Here is a 15,340-nt window from a genome sequence, read left to right as displayed (position 1 = left end):
GCCAGATTTCATAAAATCCTGCAAAATAGAGCCTGTTTATCAAAATAAGTGACAGAGGTCCAACGTAAACCCCGAACATCCTCAAATTGTAGAAACGCCCCTGCATAAAGCTGACCTGTGCAGGGCTGATGCATCTAGCCCTTGGCATCCTGTCATTTTGCAAAAGTTAGCCCTGGGCAAAGCAAATTTTGTATCCTTGATATAGAGTGACCTGTGTCTGATTTAGAACCACATGAAAGTGGCCCAAATCAGGAATGACAAAATCAGATTCTATGTATGTTCTGCGTACACACAAAAACATACCTGAGTCACACTTGAATAATAAAAAAAAAAATCAGATTTGGGACAGTTTTGCCTGTATTCTGGACATAGCCAAAAAACTGGGACTAAAATCACACAAATCATCATCAGCAAACCCTTTGTGTTGCCACGGCAACAGGGTAAACAGCCAATGGCCTGTGATTTCCTGTGAGTCATTAGCATGGAATAGGTTTGCAAGCCCACTGCGACCTTATGACCCGGCTCCATAACTCATGTCACACACTGATGATGTCATTCATCAATGGGGTCCACCAGGCGAGGGGGCTGCAGGTTTCGGTGAGCGTAGGGGAGGGGGGCGGAGCGGATGAAGCGGCGAGGGTTGAATGGAGCGGCAGGGATAATGATCGTGCTGTGGGGTTTGACAACGGCAGCGAATAGGTGTCGGGAGAGTATGAATCTGATACATAGCGAGCTGGATGTTGCATGAGTAGAAGGGAGTGAGTGTGGACGAAAGGTGTGGAGTGAGCGGTCCGGCTGTAGATGTGGTTATTGTGTATGGTGAAACACCATGCTGGGGCTCAGGGGGGGTTTAAGGAGCGAACACAGCAGATGATGGAGCCACCTTGGCTTGTAATGTTCAGCAACCACAGGGGCCATTTCATCCAGCACTATCAGAGAGCACAGAGCACATCACACCCTGTAATTTAGCCATCACACACACACATACACACACACACACACACACACACAAACTGCTTGATTCTCAATGACTGGCAGAATGTGATCCACCTGCGCCTGTGTTTGTGTTTATGTTGATGCTTGGCTGTGCTTTTCGGGTCAGCTTGTAGGAGTTCAACATGTGCGCATCAGGATAGTGCGCACTCGTGCCATTAACAGGCTTTAGCATAATTAACAGAGCTGTTTTCGATCTGCCGCTGCCCCGGACGACAAATTGAAGCTGCTCATTTCTGGCTCTAATTATTTATAGACTGGCTGTTTTACGTTTTGCGGTCAATCCTCTTTTAAGGATATTGGCCTTGGTGTTTGTAACTGAACATATTGAGCGGATCCAAAGCTAGTGGGGGAGATTATCAATACCATCTTTGATCTTGTTCTGTGTTTGTGTTTCATCCATTAAATAACCATGTCATACTGTCTCCTGAGGGGAGAGAAGGACATCTCGAGGAAGAAACACATTTAGCTCTCTGTTTAATATTTATTCACCAATTCAGCTCACGTTTACTCTTTTCGTATCAGATTTTTTGCACTCATTGGTTGAGTTACTAAAATTTTTTTTTTACTGAGGCAATTAACATTAAGAGGTTACTCAGAGGTCTAAATAGCCGTTCTCCAATTTCACGGCTGCTGCAGTCTTGTAACCGCCAGGCCCACCATGCAGGCTTATTTCTCACGTCTGTGTGTGTGTGTGTGTGTGTGTGTGTGTGTGTGTGTGTGTGTGTGTGTGTGTGTGTGTGTGTGTAGCCATTGCCACCAACACACACCATTTTCTGAGATTTTAAGGAAAGCTGCTACAACGTAAAGTGTGGGTGGGCTGCAGTCACAGCCATAAAAACTATGTGTGTGTTGGGGAGGGGGGGTCAGCAAGAAAGGCTAGAGAGAGAGAGTTGAGGACAGATAGATAAATTGTCTGTGTTTGCTTCTCTGTGTGCATATGTGCAAGTGCATGCAAGTCTTGGGGTTGCAGGGGGGCGATGTCTGACACAGGGAGGCAAGGAGAGGGGAATGAGCAAGAGCTGGGAGGGGTATGAGATGAACGAAATAGGATTTTTTTTAGTGTCGTGTCTATGTGGTCGGAGTAAATCTCCTTACTCAGGGGTTTTGTACGCGAGGGGGGCTTTAACGTCCCCACTCTCCTTGATGAGACATCTTTCTTGTTTGTTCAAACCATTCATTACGCGGTGGCTGCTGGACGAGCTATGCCGCTGGCCGGCGTATTTATCACCAGGCTAAAGCGCGCTTCGGCTGACAGTAGGCGATTGATGACCGGGGTCTAGGCTTGAGAGGCTGAGGAAGCCTTAATACAATGTAAATGACCCACTCACATTTCCAATCTAGGCTGCTCCTCTCCCCGCACCTCCATAGCACATCATCTTTAGCTATGTCTCAATTGGTGTATATGTTTGTGTAGTGTGCATGCACAAAAAAAGAGTGGGAGGGAGTGTGTCCTGTTATATTTGCAAGCGTGTTTTGATCGTGACCGAGGTCACAGCTAATGTGAAAACGCAGAGGAAGCCCAGGAGTGTAAGGGGGAGGGAAAGAGCGGCTGTACTCTTATTACATGTTGTTGTCCAGAGCTGACACACAAACACACACGGAGATGTAGATCTGTATATCTGTTGCACATTCTACACACTCAAACACACACACACACACACACACAGTACCCAATAGACTTTGCTTTGTCTGCCCGAGCCAAGGAAATGTCAGCGCCTGGCAATCAAAAAATGTATTCCTATGCAAGCATTATCATCTTTCCTTTGTTAATAATTTTTAGCATATTAAAAGGGACTGCGTACACAAGTACAAATCAGAGTAATCCCTCTCTGCAGCCGGGACTCATTATTTGTCCAATCTCGGCCTTGTTTGTTATTAATTGAGCACATTCCTCAAACCATTTTTCCCCCCATCTCTCCTTTAATTAAAACAGACTACATTTAGACAGGCAGTGCCACCTGAAAGCAGAAATTGTCCTCTCCGCTGATATGAAACCTCACTTACATCAATTATTTCAGCAGTAAATGAGAAAATTGTTCTTGAGCAACTGTTATCGTTTCAAGTTAAAATTGAATTCAATTAACACGAGGCAGGCAGACGTTCATGAAATTTGCTTTCTCAATGAGTGTGGAGCTGAAAAAAAAGTCTTGAGGCTAAAGGTGTTTTCGTTAAAGGGGAAGAATGTGTGTTAATGGAGCTTGAAACCCCCCGAAAATAGAGGAGGATTTAAGTGTCAGTTTTTCAAAAAAGGAATTTTTGTGTGTGTTGATTTGCAGGTGTCATGTCTACGAATATTTGTGTGTGAATGTGTAACTCTGTGTGCATGCACGCCGTCTGTCTACAGTGTGTGAATGAAACACATAGTGTCTCATTTGTTTCGTTTGCGTGCGCCCCGACTCCTAATCTGGCCCTTAAAGACATCTGTCACCAGCGATCACTGTTGTTTTGTCATGCTTCATAGCAGGCCCAGGGGGAGCGAGGCAGCCCAAGGTCTGCCATTTATATCAGCCCATGTTCTCTAGATTGGACCTGACACAAATAGTATCATTGCAGCCGTGGTCGCAGAATTACATTTTCAGGTAAAAATCTTGGCGAGGCTGCGAAGGAGATTTCACAGCATTCTGTTCTTCTGTATTCAGCTGCTCTCTATGAAAGAGCCACCACCAGGATACATGTCAGACATTCAAGGAAAGATAAATGTATTCACTGCAAATCTGCGCCCACTCGTTCTGTTGCTTGGTATTATAAAAGGATTCTCAGGCGCCATAGTATCTGTTGGTAGGCTTGCTTGAAAGTCTTGTTTGACATGTACTCATAAGTGTTTGTTTTTTTTGTTTTTGTGGTGCATATGTTCTGTGTGTACACTATATGTTGTTTGTGTGTGGGCGGGGTGGGGATAGGAAAGGGGGTTATCATAGCTGACAGTTTTGACAAACTTGTTCGGCCAGCTCTGACAGGTTTAACACTGAATTGTTTGTGTGTGTGTGTGTGTGTGTGTGTGGGTGGACACGTGGAAGCTGTGAATGTCTATACAGTGCAGAGGGAGGGGCGGGGTTGGGTGGAGGTCAGGAGTAGGTGCAGTCTTGGGTTACACAATACAACAAACACTAGAACATATTGAATATATACAGTAATAGGCAACAGTCAGGGAACTTGACTCGCAGCATGTGTTCCCTTGCAGCGTTTCCCTTTATGAGTGAATATTTATGTTAATCTGTACGTCAAAGAGGCTAATTTGTGTTTGTTTCTCTCCTGCAGCACCCATACCCTTCTGAAGAGCAGAAGAAGCAGCTAGCCCAAGACACAGGCCTCACCATCTTACAAGTAAACAACTGGTGAGTCAAGATTTCCGCTCGCCCTATCTCTGCCACCAGCATCGCTCTGCCTTTCATTTTCAAAAGCCTTTTTTCGCCTCCCTCTCCCCGCCAAGTGTGAAAACCGTTTATGTGCAGCCCTCCCTGTCGTGTATTGACACACACGCCGGTGCACGTCGCCGACATACACACAGACAACCTTTGTAACATTATTACATGTAAGCTACCAGGATGTTCCGGTGTTATCGGCGAAGTGCTCGGTGGCTAAGTCCGTAGTCTTTGTGGTTTGATGTATTCAGTGGGATATATTTAAGGGAGAAAGGCAGAGATCATAAGCTGCCCCCACCCCACCCCTTCATCCAAAAAACCATACCTAGCTCCGCCACTGGTGCCCCCACAAAAGGCAAAACTGCCTTCCACCCCCTCCCAGTTTTACACAAGCTATATGGTGGATTAAGGTTTTGGTGGCCTGGCCAGCAGGGCCTTTGTAGATGGCTTAGCACATAACTGGGGGTGGTGGATTAAATAAAATGATCACAGAAGCAAAGAAATGATACAGGAATTACTTATCAAAATACTAGCCCAGGTTTTATCTGCAGCTTAATTTTGTTCAGTACATTCTCAGGGTGATGTTCAGATTAATTGAACTGACAGCTTCCTTTCAAATTTCCGGGAAGGTATTTGCACGGATTTCAGGTCTTACACAAACTTAATTATATGGAACCCCATTTTATCATTCTAATTCCATGTAGCGGGGGGTTCTATTTACAAATGACAAGTCTGTGCCTTTTATTCACAGCTTTCCTTAATATATTTATCAAAGCGGGTTCATTTACAAAGTGCTCTATCTGTTGGGTACAGGCAGGCCGACATTAACGAAGCTTTTAGGTTTATCAGGCTCGCAGCCTGACAAGCCACCCGAGGGTCAATTGATTTTTTGGTTCTGTGATACATTTTTTTTCTCATTTTTCCTGGATCACAATGAGAAACATGCCTGGAGAATTAGCCTGGTTTGTCGGCCTTATCTATCAGCCCCCCGCCCTCCCTCCCCCCTTCCATCCTGACTCTCTTTCTGTCTCTCTCTCTCACCCTTTTCTTTATTCCCTTCTAGCCAAGGGAAGTCAAGCTACTTAAATTGGCCACAGGAACCGCTGTTATCAGACTTTAATGCACCCTACAGTGTGGATAGCATTTCAATTACACCAGTAACCAAAGATTAGCCCCCGCTTGCCTGTTTCATGCCTCGTGCCACCGTTTCGGGACGCCACGCACCTTACCTACAGGAGCAGAAAATTGAGTTGCCTTGCCTGTGTCATGGTGATTAATGCAGAAATAGTCTTGCAAACCTGCGAGCAGAGAGAGAGAGAGCGAGGGAGAAATAGACAGAGACAGAGATAGATATAGGAAGAAGTCCCTGCCTTCTCAGAGGCCATGAAATCCAAGCCTGGCACTGAAATGCCTCAGATCCATTTATAAAGAGGTCTGAAAGAATCTCGCGGTGGGTAACATCCTCGTGAACCCTGTCTCCACACGCACATGCACACACACATTCATGGAGCTATGTATTAATGTTACAGCAGCCGTGTTAACAAAAACACACCAGGAATCAATTTTCACAAATAAAGTCATTAGAGAGGCTCAGACTGTGCTGGTCTATCTATGGGACATTCTGGGTGTTGTCAACTTGCCTGGTGGATGCGGACACATTATTGGCTATTTGGCAGTGAGGGAAAGATGAGAGGATGCTTAAGTTTACTTTCTTTACATAGGGCTTCACTGGTTATGGTGAGTTACAGTTATTTATCGCTTTGTTTGGGTTGTGCTTTCTCCTCTTTTGTTTCACTGTTGAGATGGTTCACCCAGGATATGACAGAACTCTGCCATTTGAAATTCCTGGGTTTTTTTTTCTTTTTTTAAAAAGAAAAACCTCTTCAAATTCCTGGCTGGCCCCTTGCATTGTTCTGTAGCTCCCTTTGATGCATGGCCGCTGCCACATTACTGGCCAAAGAGAGGGGGAGATAGAGACAGAGGGAGAGAGAGACAGAAGCAGAGGATGAGTGGGGGGGGTAAAGGGAGGGGATGGTCCGCCGTCTTCGGTTTCCAGAGCTCTCCCTCGGGGAAAGGATGTGCTGAATCAGGGCTTTGTCCGCCGGCACAATCGTGGCCCAGCGAGGGCACAAGGGTGCTCTGTGTGATAGTCAATAGACAGTGCATCTCGCTCTCTCCCCACTTGCCCCATCAAACCTCCCCGAATCGTACCCTTCCAACTGACACCTCGCTGTACCTGCAGCTCACCTGAACGCACAAATATTCATAGGTGATTTAAAACCTTTTAGCCCCTCTATGATGTTGTGATCGCAATAATTGACGCAAATTCAGCCAATCCCCGTAAAATTCCCTAACCCCCCAGAATTTATTGCAAACAATGCATGTAAACATTGCAACATGTGTTACAGTTTTTGAGAAAAACTGCTGTAAAATCAGGCATTTTAGGCCGCATCATTCCCAGAATCCTAGAGGGACTGCCTTTTGTCACTAAAGGAGACACTTTACCTGGTTCTCTATCTAGTCTATATCATTAGCTGGCAGCCTCACCTGTTTGTAGCTCACAGCCCATTAGCTGTCTGATGTTAATAAGGAACAAAGGAAAAGGTTAAAGTCCACAATCTCACAAGAGGACCTGATTTTCCAGTTAATAGTATAGTCTGTGTGCACATTCTTAGTAATGGGACACTGTGCTCTCTCAGTATGTTCAGAGATGTCGTGTGTGTACAGTGTCAGGACACCATTAGTTGACCATTAGGTAGTGTGTTTGCTCTGGCCACAATTGAGACAACTGGCGTCATGTTAACAGAATCAGGGAGTGGTCTGACATGTAATTGCATTCGTTTAAGATTGCGGGAAAAAGGTGAGGGCCGTGTCACACATGGCATTCTGGGATAGCGGAGTAGGTGAAACGGCAGGTGTCTGTATTTGTCGGAGAAGCGTTTACAGTATCTAGCGGGTGTATTTGCCTGCCTCAGCAGCTCCTGGTGTCCTGCTATCAGTCTGGGCTAAATGGGGCCTGACCGAATCCTTTCATGTCTCAGCGTCAGACCCAGCACGATGTGCCCTCGCTCACCGCCATAAACATACAGCTATCCTGCCGTTATTTACCACTGCAGCAATGCGCACACACACATGCATGCATACAGGGTTATTACATGGGCCTGAGAGATGACGCCGATGACAGATGACTGAGAGAAACAGCATCTAAAAAAAGGAAGGAAATCGTCCCCTCATTATTCCCTCATCTCACAGGCAGCCAGTTGGTCATTTCCACAGCGGAGAGAGAGAGAGAGGCAGAGCAAGTCAGAGAGTGAATATGTCAGTTCTTGGCATCTATGATGACTGACTGCTGTGCCACTGGAGCACTAATAACAATAAAGAGGGCACTAAGCCACACTCTATTTTTACTTCTCTGCCTCCTCTCTACAGCCCAGGGGGGAATACATGGAGACACACACATATACACACACAGGGGAGAGGCTCTAATTAGCGGCAGAAAGGAATACAATGAGTGAGTTATTAAGACACAGGGGCGGATCGCAGCCAACCTTTGCCCCCTGTCAGAGCACAGGTCACATGATAAGGGAAGGATATCCGCCAGACGACGGCGCCAAGCAGCCTGTGCCCGCTGAGGAGATGAAATAGGCTCAATCTCTGCGGCCATTCAGGGCAGGGCATGGTGCACTGATTGTTTTTTTTTTTTTTTTTGAGAATCCCAAACTCTGCATTTAGCAACCAATATATCACGCAATGTACATTTAGTGTACGTTTGCATTAAGATTTAGATGTTTAACTCCATAGTGTTAAGCCTGATCAACAGTAGAATAAGCCATAAATAGCCGGGGAAGACAGGTGTACAGGTGGAATGAAAATAAAAGCTCAAAACAAAAGGTCTTAAGCATACTACAGCTAAGGAAGATACCTTTTTAAAAGTCATGACACCCATATGCCTTTACAACGTCTGCCTCATCTATGTTGAATCCAAATTCTCCTCCCACATTGCGTGCTGCTGCAGTACCGCATGCAGATAAACTGAGTTTAGCACGCTCTAAAGTGTCTGCTCTATTGCTCTTTTCACAGCATGTCCCCCATTCCTATTCAGATCCGCGTTTTCCCCTCTCTCTCCCTCCAGACTTCTGAATGTTTAAATCACCCAGTAGAGGTACATAGAAGCTGTTCCGCAGGTTCACATGCAAACTGTTATTAACGGTCAAGCACTTTTGTTTGTAGGATCTGAGAACAAGAAAGAGAATGACCGACGCCAAATTTGTTCCTCCACTTACCAAAGCATTTTCCATGCCCTATTCCTCCGTCCAACAAGACACTTAGAAACACTGGCTTTTTTGATTTTTTATGATTTTTTATGATCCTCTGGTTTGGCGGGCGAGCACATTATGAAATGCAAAATAATAACTAATATTTTCCAAATGTAACATAAAGCTATGAAACTGGCCCAGCCGCCTCTTTTTTTTCCACATTCTTTATAAGTATTTAAGTCTTGTGAATCTCACACAGAGGTCCTTTTTCCCCTCTCGTTACGCTTCTCGACATTACTGCCTATTCCTTACTTTTTGTTTCTGCCACATTGGTGGGCTAGTTGACTGAAGTTGCTGGTTATCAGTCTAACTTTGACCCAGATGGAAATGTCAGGCCTTTTTTTGGCTGCAACCAGGGACTCCCAGCAGTGGCCATCTTATGCCCCTGGCTTTCTAAATATACAGCTGGAGTGTGGAGAGGTTGCGGCTGTGTGTGTGTCTGTGTGTGCAAGTGTATATGTGAGTCTGACTGAGAGAGAGAGAGAGGGAGACTATCGGGGTGCTGCCAACACAGGCATCATGATCCCTCTCATTTAGGGACCGCTAATTGGCAGTTAATTAGCAGAATTGACTCTGTTGTCAGATCCCAAGTGCCAGCCCCCCTACCAACACCCCCTACCCGCTAAGTTCATTTGATCTGGCTGCTTTCTTGATGCTGTAATAATAATCCCATTTTATCTGTTTTGGAGTGAGAAACACATTTGGAAAAAAAAACATATTTTCATTATTGGCAGAGTGAAATAGAACAGACTCCCTGTTGGAGTAGGTTTCATTTTGTTTTCCATTTTGTTCCACAGTTGTTACGGATCCAAATGTCTGTTCGCGGTGCAATCTAGACACATGCCATACTTACAGGATAAGCCACGGTAGTCTCGAACAGCTGATGCTAATGTGCACCACTGTTTATGTGTGCGCTCACAGTACATGCCGCTGTTGAAACGCTCAGTGTGATTAACAGGGCCCGCTCCCACTTTATCAGGCACTGGGGGCACATTGGGTCATAGCATGGCATGGACACCCACCGCGGCCATGGAGCAGCCCTGTGCCCACCTCTGTGTGAGTTATGAAAAACAGGTGGTGCTTTTAAAAAAAAAAGTTGGCAGTGTTGGGCGATCATGCACAAAAATGCCTTTTTTTATACTTGTTTTCCCATTACAAGCTCAAGACTCTCCAAGGCTGTGGAATTCTCCCAGCAAAGACGGCATGCGAGGAGAACGAAGCCAGACGAGGCGAGATAGAGCGGCGAAGAGCTGAAAGAGGCATTACAGAGAGAGCATTAGAGAGAGAGAGAGGGAGATGGAGAGAGAGATGGGGAGGAGGGAGGTCTTTGTACTTCTCTGCTCCTTTTGGCTCTTTTATTCCTCAACGGCTTGGTTTTATTGGTGGGTCGTTTAATAACAAGGGCTCCGCGTTTGAAATGAAGTCGAGCTGCGTTTGCGTGGGCGAGCCTCCTTTTTTTATTTTAAGATGGTAATTTCTGTACTAGGGGTGAGAACTGGAGAGAGAGAGAGAGAGAAAGAGAATACACCAGAGAGAGAGAGAGGGAGAGCATGAGGGTGAGAGTGTGGGAGAGGGAGAATTCAAGGAGAATTCAAGGGAGGAAAGTAGGTTAATTTATTTCATTTGCAGGAAGAGAAAGAACTTAAAAAGAAAGAAAAAAATGTTGGTGATAGTGAGAAAGAAAGTGTAGGATGCTGTTTTCATGAACAAGCAGCTTAATGCACACGGGCAGCCACAGTAAGCCTGCCAGAATCTCCCTGTGCCTGAGGCCATCTGTGAGCAGAATAGCAATTTTATTACTTTGTCATTAAACCAATTTCACAGCAGTATTGTTTGTTAATGAGCAGCCGCAAACGAGCGAAGATGTCACGTACTAGAATAGCAGCAAGATTTGTGACCCCGCTTCTCCTCTCTGTCTCGTTCTGCCAACCTGTACCTCATTCTTATTCTCCTGCTCTTTCCGCCATCGTCTTCTTTCTTAACATCCTTACTGTCATCCTCACTCTCTCTCTCTCTCTCTCTCTCTCTCCGCCGTCCTCCCATCTTGCTCATCTCCTCCCTTCCTCCCCCTGTTATAGGGGTCCCTGGCCCATAAAAGGGGAAACTGCTGAAAGATAAAATGCAAAGTCTATACAGTCAAGTCTCTGTTTATGAGCTTCCATTTGCCTTTAGAGCTCATTGGGACGAATGGTTTCTCCATGGGCTTTCATCGCGTGCAGCTGGAAAGCCTGGGATATTGGCCTGTTATTTAGCTCTAAAGCCTAACATGGGTGCCAACGGCAAGTGCCAACAGAGGGACTAGGCGTCTGAATAGGTGCATAAGTCCTTTGGATTGTATGCAAGATGATGTCATGCTTTTTCTTTTGCGATTTACAGAGTTGTTTGGGCTGCTTTTTAAAAATGGATTCGATTAGTGTGAGCTTAAAGAGAAATCTGACTTCAGGTCAGTGTGGTGGTTGTTTGGAATGCTCTGTTTTCACAAAGTGCTTCAGCTGCTAGCTATATGTGTCTTTATGGCTTGTCACTCTGTTTATGTTTTTACTCTGGACTCGGGAGGTCACAGATTCTTGGTCTTTTTGTGGCTGAGACAGAGGCGGCGAGACAGACAGACAGACAGAGAGAGATTTAAACTGAAACCTCAGAGGATCAGACAACCTGACAGAGTAGATTTGGAATAATTAGTTTTATCTGCTGAGGGAGATAGCCAGAGGAGCTGTGTGTTAGCCACAGGGTGCTGCTGTGTGTATCTTGGTGGTGATTTGTTCCGGGTTGCTGAATGCTGTGTATGTGTTTGGGTGCATGGTGAATGTGTTTAGAGGGAGGGGTGAGGGGGACTAAAAAGGATAAAGGTGACCAGGTGTAACAGAATGGCCTTGAGGGTGTGTGTGTGTGTGTGTGTGTGTGTGTGTGTGTGTGTGTGTGTGTGCGTGTGCATGTGTTGGAGCCGGAGAGGACAGGAGCTCCTTCTTTGGCTGAGCTCTTTAAACTCTGTGAACCTCCACAAGGTATTCTCTCTCTGTCCAGACATGCTCGTTCTCTCACCCTTTCTCTTTACCTCCCTCTTTCACATTTTGCATTCCCTCTATCCCTGTGTTTGGATATACAGTAACAGCATGCAAGTTAGCATCTATCTTTGCTTTGTGTGTGTGGTGTCGCACTCAAAACAACCTCTAATGACCTCCATCAGCCCCCCTCCTTTAAGACACAATGAGAGTCAGTGTTTTTGGATATGAAAGGCTGTAATGACATCCCTAACAGTGCTCTAATATATTATTCTTACTTGTTGTGTGCGTTTTCTGAAGCTATGATTCATGGCCCCGTGCCCTATGTGGTTTTGAGGTGCAGGGCCAATAAGCCCATCATGGACGACCCTATAAATCAATACAGCCCTTTGTTTGTTTAAGCCATGCTCTGCCCCAGTTCAGGCCTGTTATGGATGAGATATCAGCAGAGTCGGTGCCAAGCAAAAAGGGGAGGGAAAGGCAAGAAGGGAGGGAGTCACAGGGCCTCTCCACAAAAACAATCCAATCTTAATTGGATGGTGGCCCAAAATCTTGGAGATATCAAGTCCCATAATTAGCAATTTGGGGAGAGGTGAGAAATACACAGCACATCCTGCCGCCACATTCTCTCCACGCACGTGCTTTGATGAAGTTATCAGAGGTAGCTGGAGGAATTAGCCACTATTAGCCAACGCTATTACATGCATAACAAGATGCAGAGATACAGAGCTGGATAAAGGAAGGGGGAGAACAATGAGGAGTACATTACCCTAATCTAGGGTTTCTCTCTTCCCCAGCCTTATGAATATTTATTCCTCCCATTATCGATGATGATGTTTCAATTGGGAGATTCTGAGCATGTGCGGGGACGATAGAGGGCCACGGAAATATCTTTTCCCCAGCGGGGGTGGAGGGCGTCTGCCTGTAGCTCCCCCAAGACATTTCTGCTTTATCATCTTGTTTTACTGAGACTTTCTGCAGCTTTTTCACAGGTACAAGGCAAAGAATGAACAGAATCATCGATCTGCTGTTTGGTAGAAAGTTGCACCTTTTCTGAAATAATAGAAAATATCAGTGTAGGGATATTTTTGTCTTCATCTACAAAATAAAGCAATTTTGAGAATGGGGTCACACAGTTCACATTCATTTTCTGCTGTGAGGGCTGTATTGAATGTAGCTTTTGTGAGACACAGGGATGGTTGTATTTGTTTCAGGTTGGCAGAGTATAGTGTACACACATTCCCAAAACTTTGTGCTTGATCAAAAAATCAAACACAAGAAACTGACTAAAGATATGCACACTGCATTAAAAGCTACCAGCAGTTTTTGTTTTCCTAATGTTTCAGTCTAACAGAGCTCTTGTCCTGCACTGTCAAAACAGAGCAGACAATACATAGGCACGTGCACCCTCATCACTCAGGTGAGTGTGGTGTGGTCCGTTTGATTGAGAGTCAGTCTGCTCTGATGTGAACAATCAAACAGGCATATTTTAATTAAAACACACCAAAAGTTGAGTCAAATATTTATCATAAAAAGAGTCTTAAAAATGTCTTAAATCAATTTCATAAATATTAGGCCTAAGTCATTAAATAATCTAAAATTTGAATTTGTGATATCTAAATTGTCACAAATATTTTACAATTTAATTTATCAATCTTTAATTTTTGTTAAAGTGTGCCAAGCTCTTTTGCCCGAAAGTCCACATTTTTGACTAAACCTCATAAAAAGTGATACATCTAATTTGCCTTAATCTGTAGGAACCCTGTATTTCTACTTTTTTGATGAATGATAAACGGAACATTTATTTCAGAAAACAAAATGAAATAAACAAAAAGTTAAATAAGTTTCAACAAATAGGCAGAATAAAGTGAAAAGCATGTTTTTCATGTAACAGTTTTTGAATTTTTTCTCTGGATGACTTATGGGATTTGTGATACAAATGTGACTCAACTTCTGATATGTTTTATCAAATATATGCCCATCTGATACTGATCTTGATTTTAGTTGTGTTTTCTTTCATAGAGGCATGCTCTGTGCACCATGTGGGAGTATCAGCCTAAATTATCACACCTGAGAGCAGACTGACTCTCAATCAAGCAGATCTCAATCACCTGAGTGCTGAGAGTGCTTGGGTCTATATATACTGCTTGCTTTAGTTTGTGAAGGTGGTTTGACAGAGGTGGTCAGGAGCTCTGTCAGATCTCAGCTTTGCACAATGAAAACTGCTGTGAGCTCATAACACAGTGTGCAGATCTGGTGTTAGATTGTTGCCTTTGTTTTGGGCTGTCACATATGAAGGAGGCCAGTCAAAGCTGCACACAGTCAGTGGTAGAGCTGATCTGAGAGGCAGAGGGCTCGCTTCAGGCCACCAGGCACATCAGAGTCCCTGTGGTCCGCTCCACAGTGTCAGTGCAGCTCCTGCCAGCAGTCCCCTCCACAAACAGCTATTTATATCACTTGCCTGCTGCTGGGCTTTTTTAGCCCTAAACTCAGCTTCTGACCGTGCCTGCACATGTGTGTTTGTGTGCTTGTGCTCACACTTATGTGTGTCAAAGCGATTATGTGCAATTGAAACTGAAGATTAATTATTCAAAAGGGGAGTCAGAGGCAAGCTGACAACATTCGACCAATGACTCTCGTGGTCACTAATATGTGCAAACACACTTACTCGGGCACATCATGGAAACGTGCTTGGTGGAAACAGTCACTCACACGTCAGAGACACAATGATGAGAAGATGATGACATCCCAGTGGGAGGGAGAATCCTTTTCCAAGCACACACACACACACACACACACTCAGCTCTATACTCCCTGAGTAGTGTGTAGGTGCTGAGTCTTTAAAAGACTCAGCACCTAAACCCAGGCATTAGAGAATCCCGACAGTCTATCCACAAGGTTTAGGTGTCACTTTTTAATTGCTCAAACTGCTGTGCGTTTTCACTGCCCTCAATTCATGGTTAATAGTACAGCAGTATGAAGAGGAAAAAAAGAGTGAGCATGTGTATATATGTTTGGGGGCGGGGTGGTTAAAATGGGGGCACCCTCCCTGCGCAACATCCCATTGGCCCTGCTTTCTGACTTCTGCTAATGCATTTGAGAGTCAGGAGCGTAACTTAATGTCTGCAAGTGTGTGCATATCCATGCTCTCATATAAGTGTACCCAAGCATGTATGTGTGTTGCATAAGGACATAACTATTGAAACCCCTCTTGGCAGGGCCCCTCTTCTTCTCCTCTCTGAGCTGAACCCATTATAGTCTTATAAAGGAGGGAGAAGAAGAGACGTTTGATATGAAGCAAAAGGAAATAGATTGGCCTTATTTCCTTCCTGGCTGCCACAGCGCAGACACTTGTGTTGCCTAGACGATGCAGGCAATTGACACTCAATTTTGTTTGAAATATCACGCCTCTATCATGCCATTATCAGCTTCCCCTGGTAATCCACAAAGCCGCCCTGTTTGATATCTGACAATAAGTGGGGAGTCACAGAGTCGCGGAATCTCTCACTCGATTACCAGGCAGAGGGGGAAAAAAGGGTCGAGAATGAAAGGGAGCAAGAAGACGATAGAGACAAAGAGGGTGAAAGAAATGGAGATGGAAAGATAGAGCAGAGGGGGGAGACAGAGAGGCTAAAAAAGTCACACATTTGTATGATAGCAGTGA

The 15,340-nt window shown here is 44.9% G+C and overlaps 1 protein-coding gene across 4 annotated transcripts in view; it reads left to right on the top strand.

Moving 5' to 3' along the window:
- Positions 1–15,340, top strand: part of meis2a (Meis homeobox 2a) — an 89,598-nt gene that overhangs the window by 57,082 nt on the left and 17,176 nt on the right. For all 4 annotated transcript variants that reach the window (XM_042500278.2, XM_088087067.1, XM_042500280.2 and 1 more), the window contains exon 10: positions 4,255–4,331. In XM_042500278.2, the coding sequence (XP_042356212.1) occupies positions 4,255–4,331 (77 nt within the window). The remainder of the gene's footprint in view (positions 1–4,254; positions 4,332–15,340) is intronic.

The sequence above is a fragment of the Plectropomus leopardus genome, chromosome 14, assembly GCF_026936395.1.
Source record: "Plectropomus leopardus strain MGB_pleo_1.0 chromosome 14, ASM2693639v1, whole genome shotgun sequence".
Lineage (NCBI taxonomy): Eukaryota > Metazoa > Chordata > Actinopteri > Perciformes > Serranidae > Plectropomus > Plectropomus leopardus.
The sequence above is the reverse complement of the archived record's forward strand: the minus strand, read 5'-3'. Positions and strand labels throughout refer to the sequence as shown.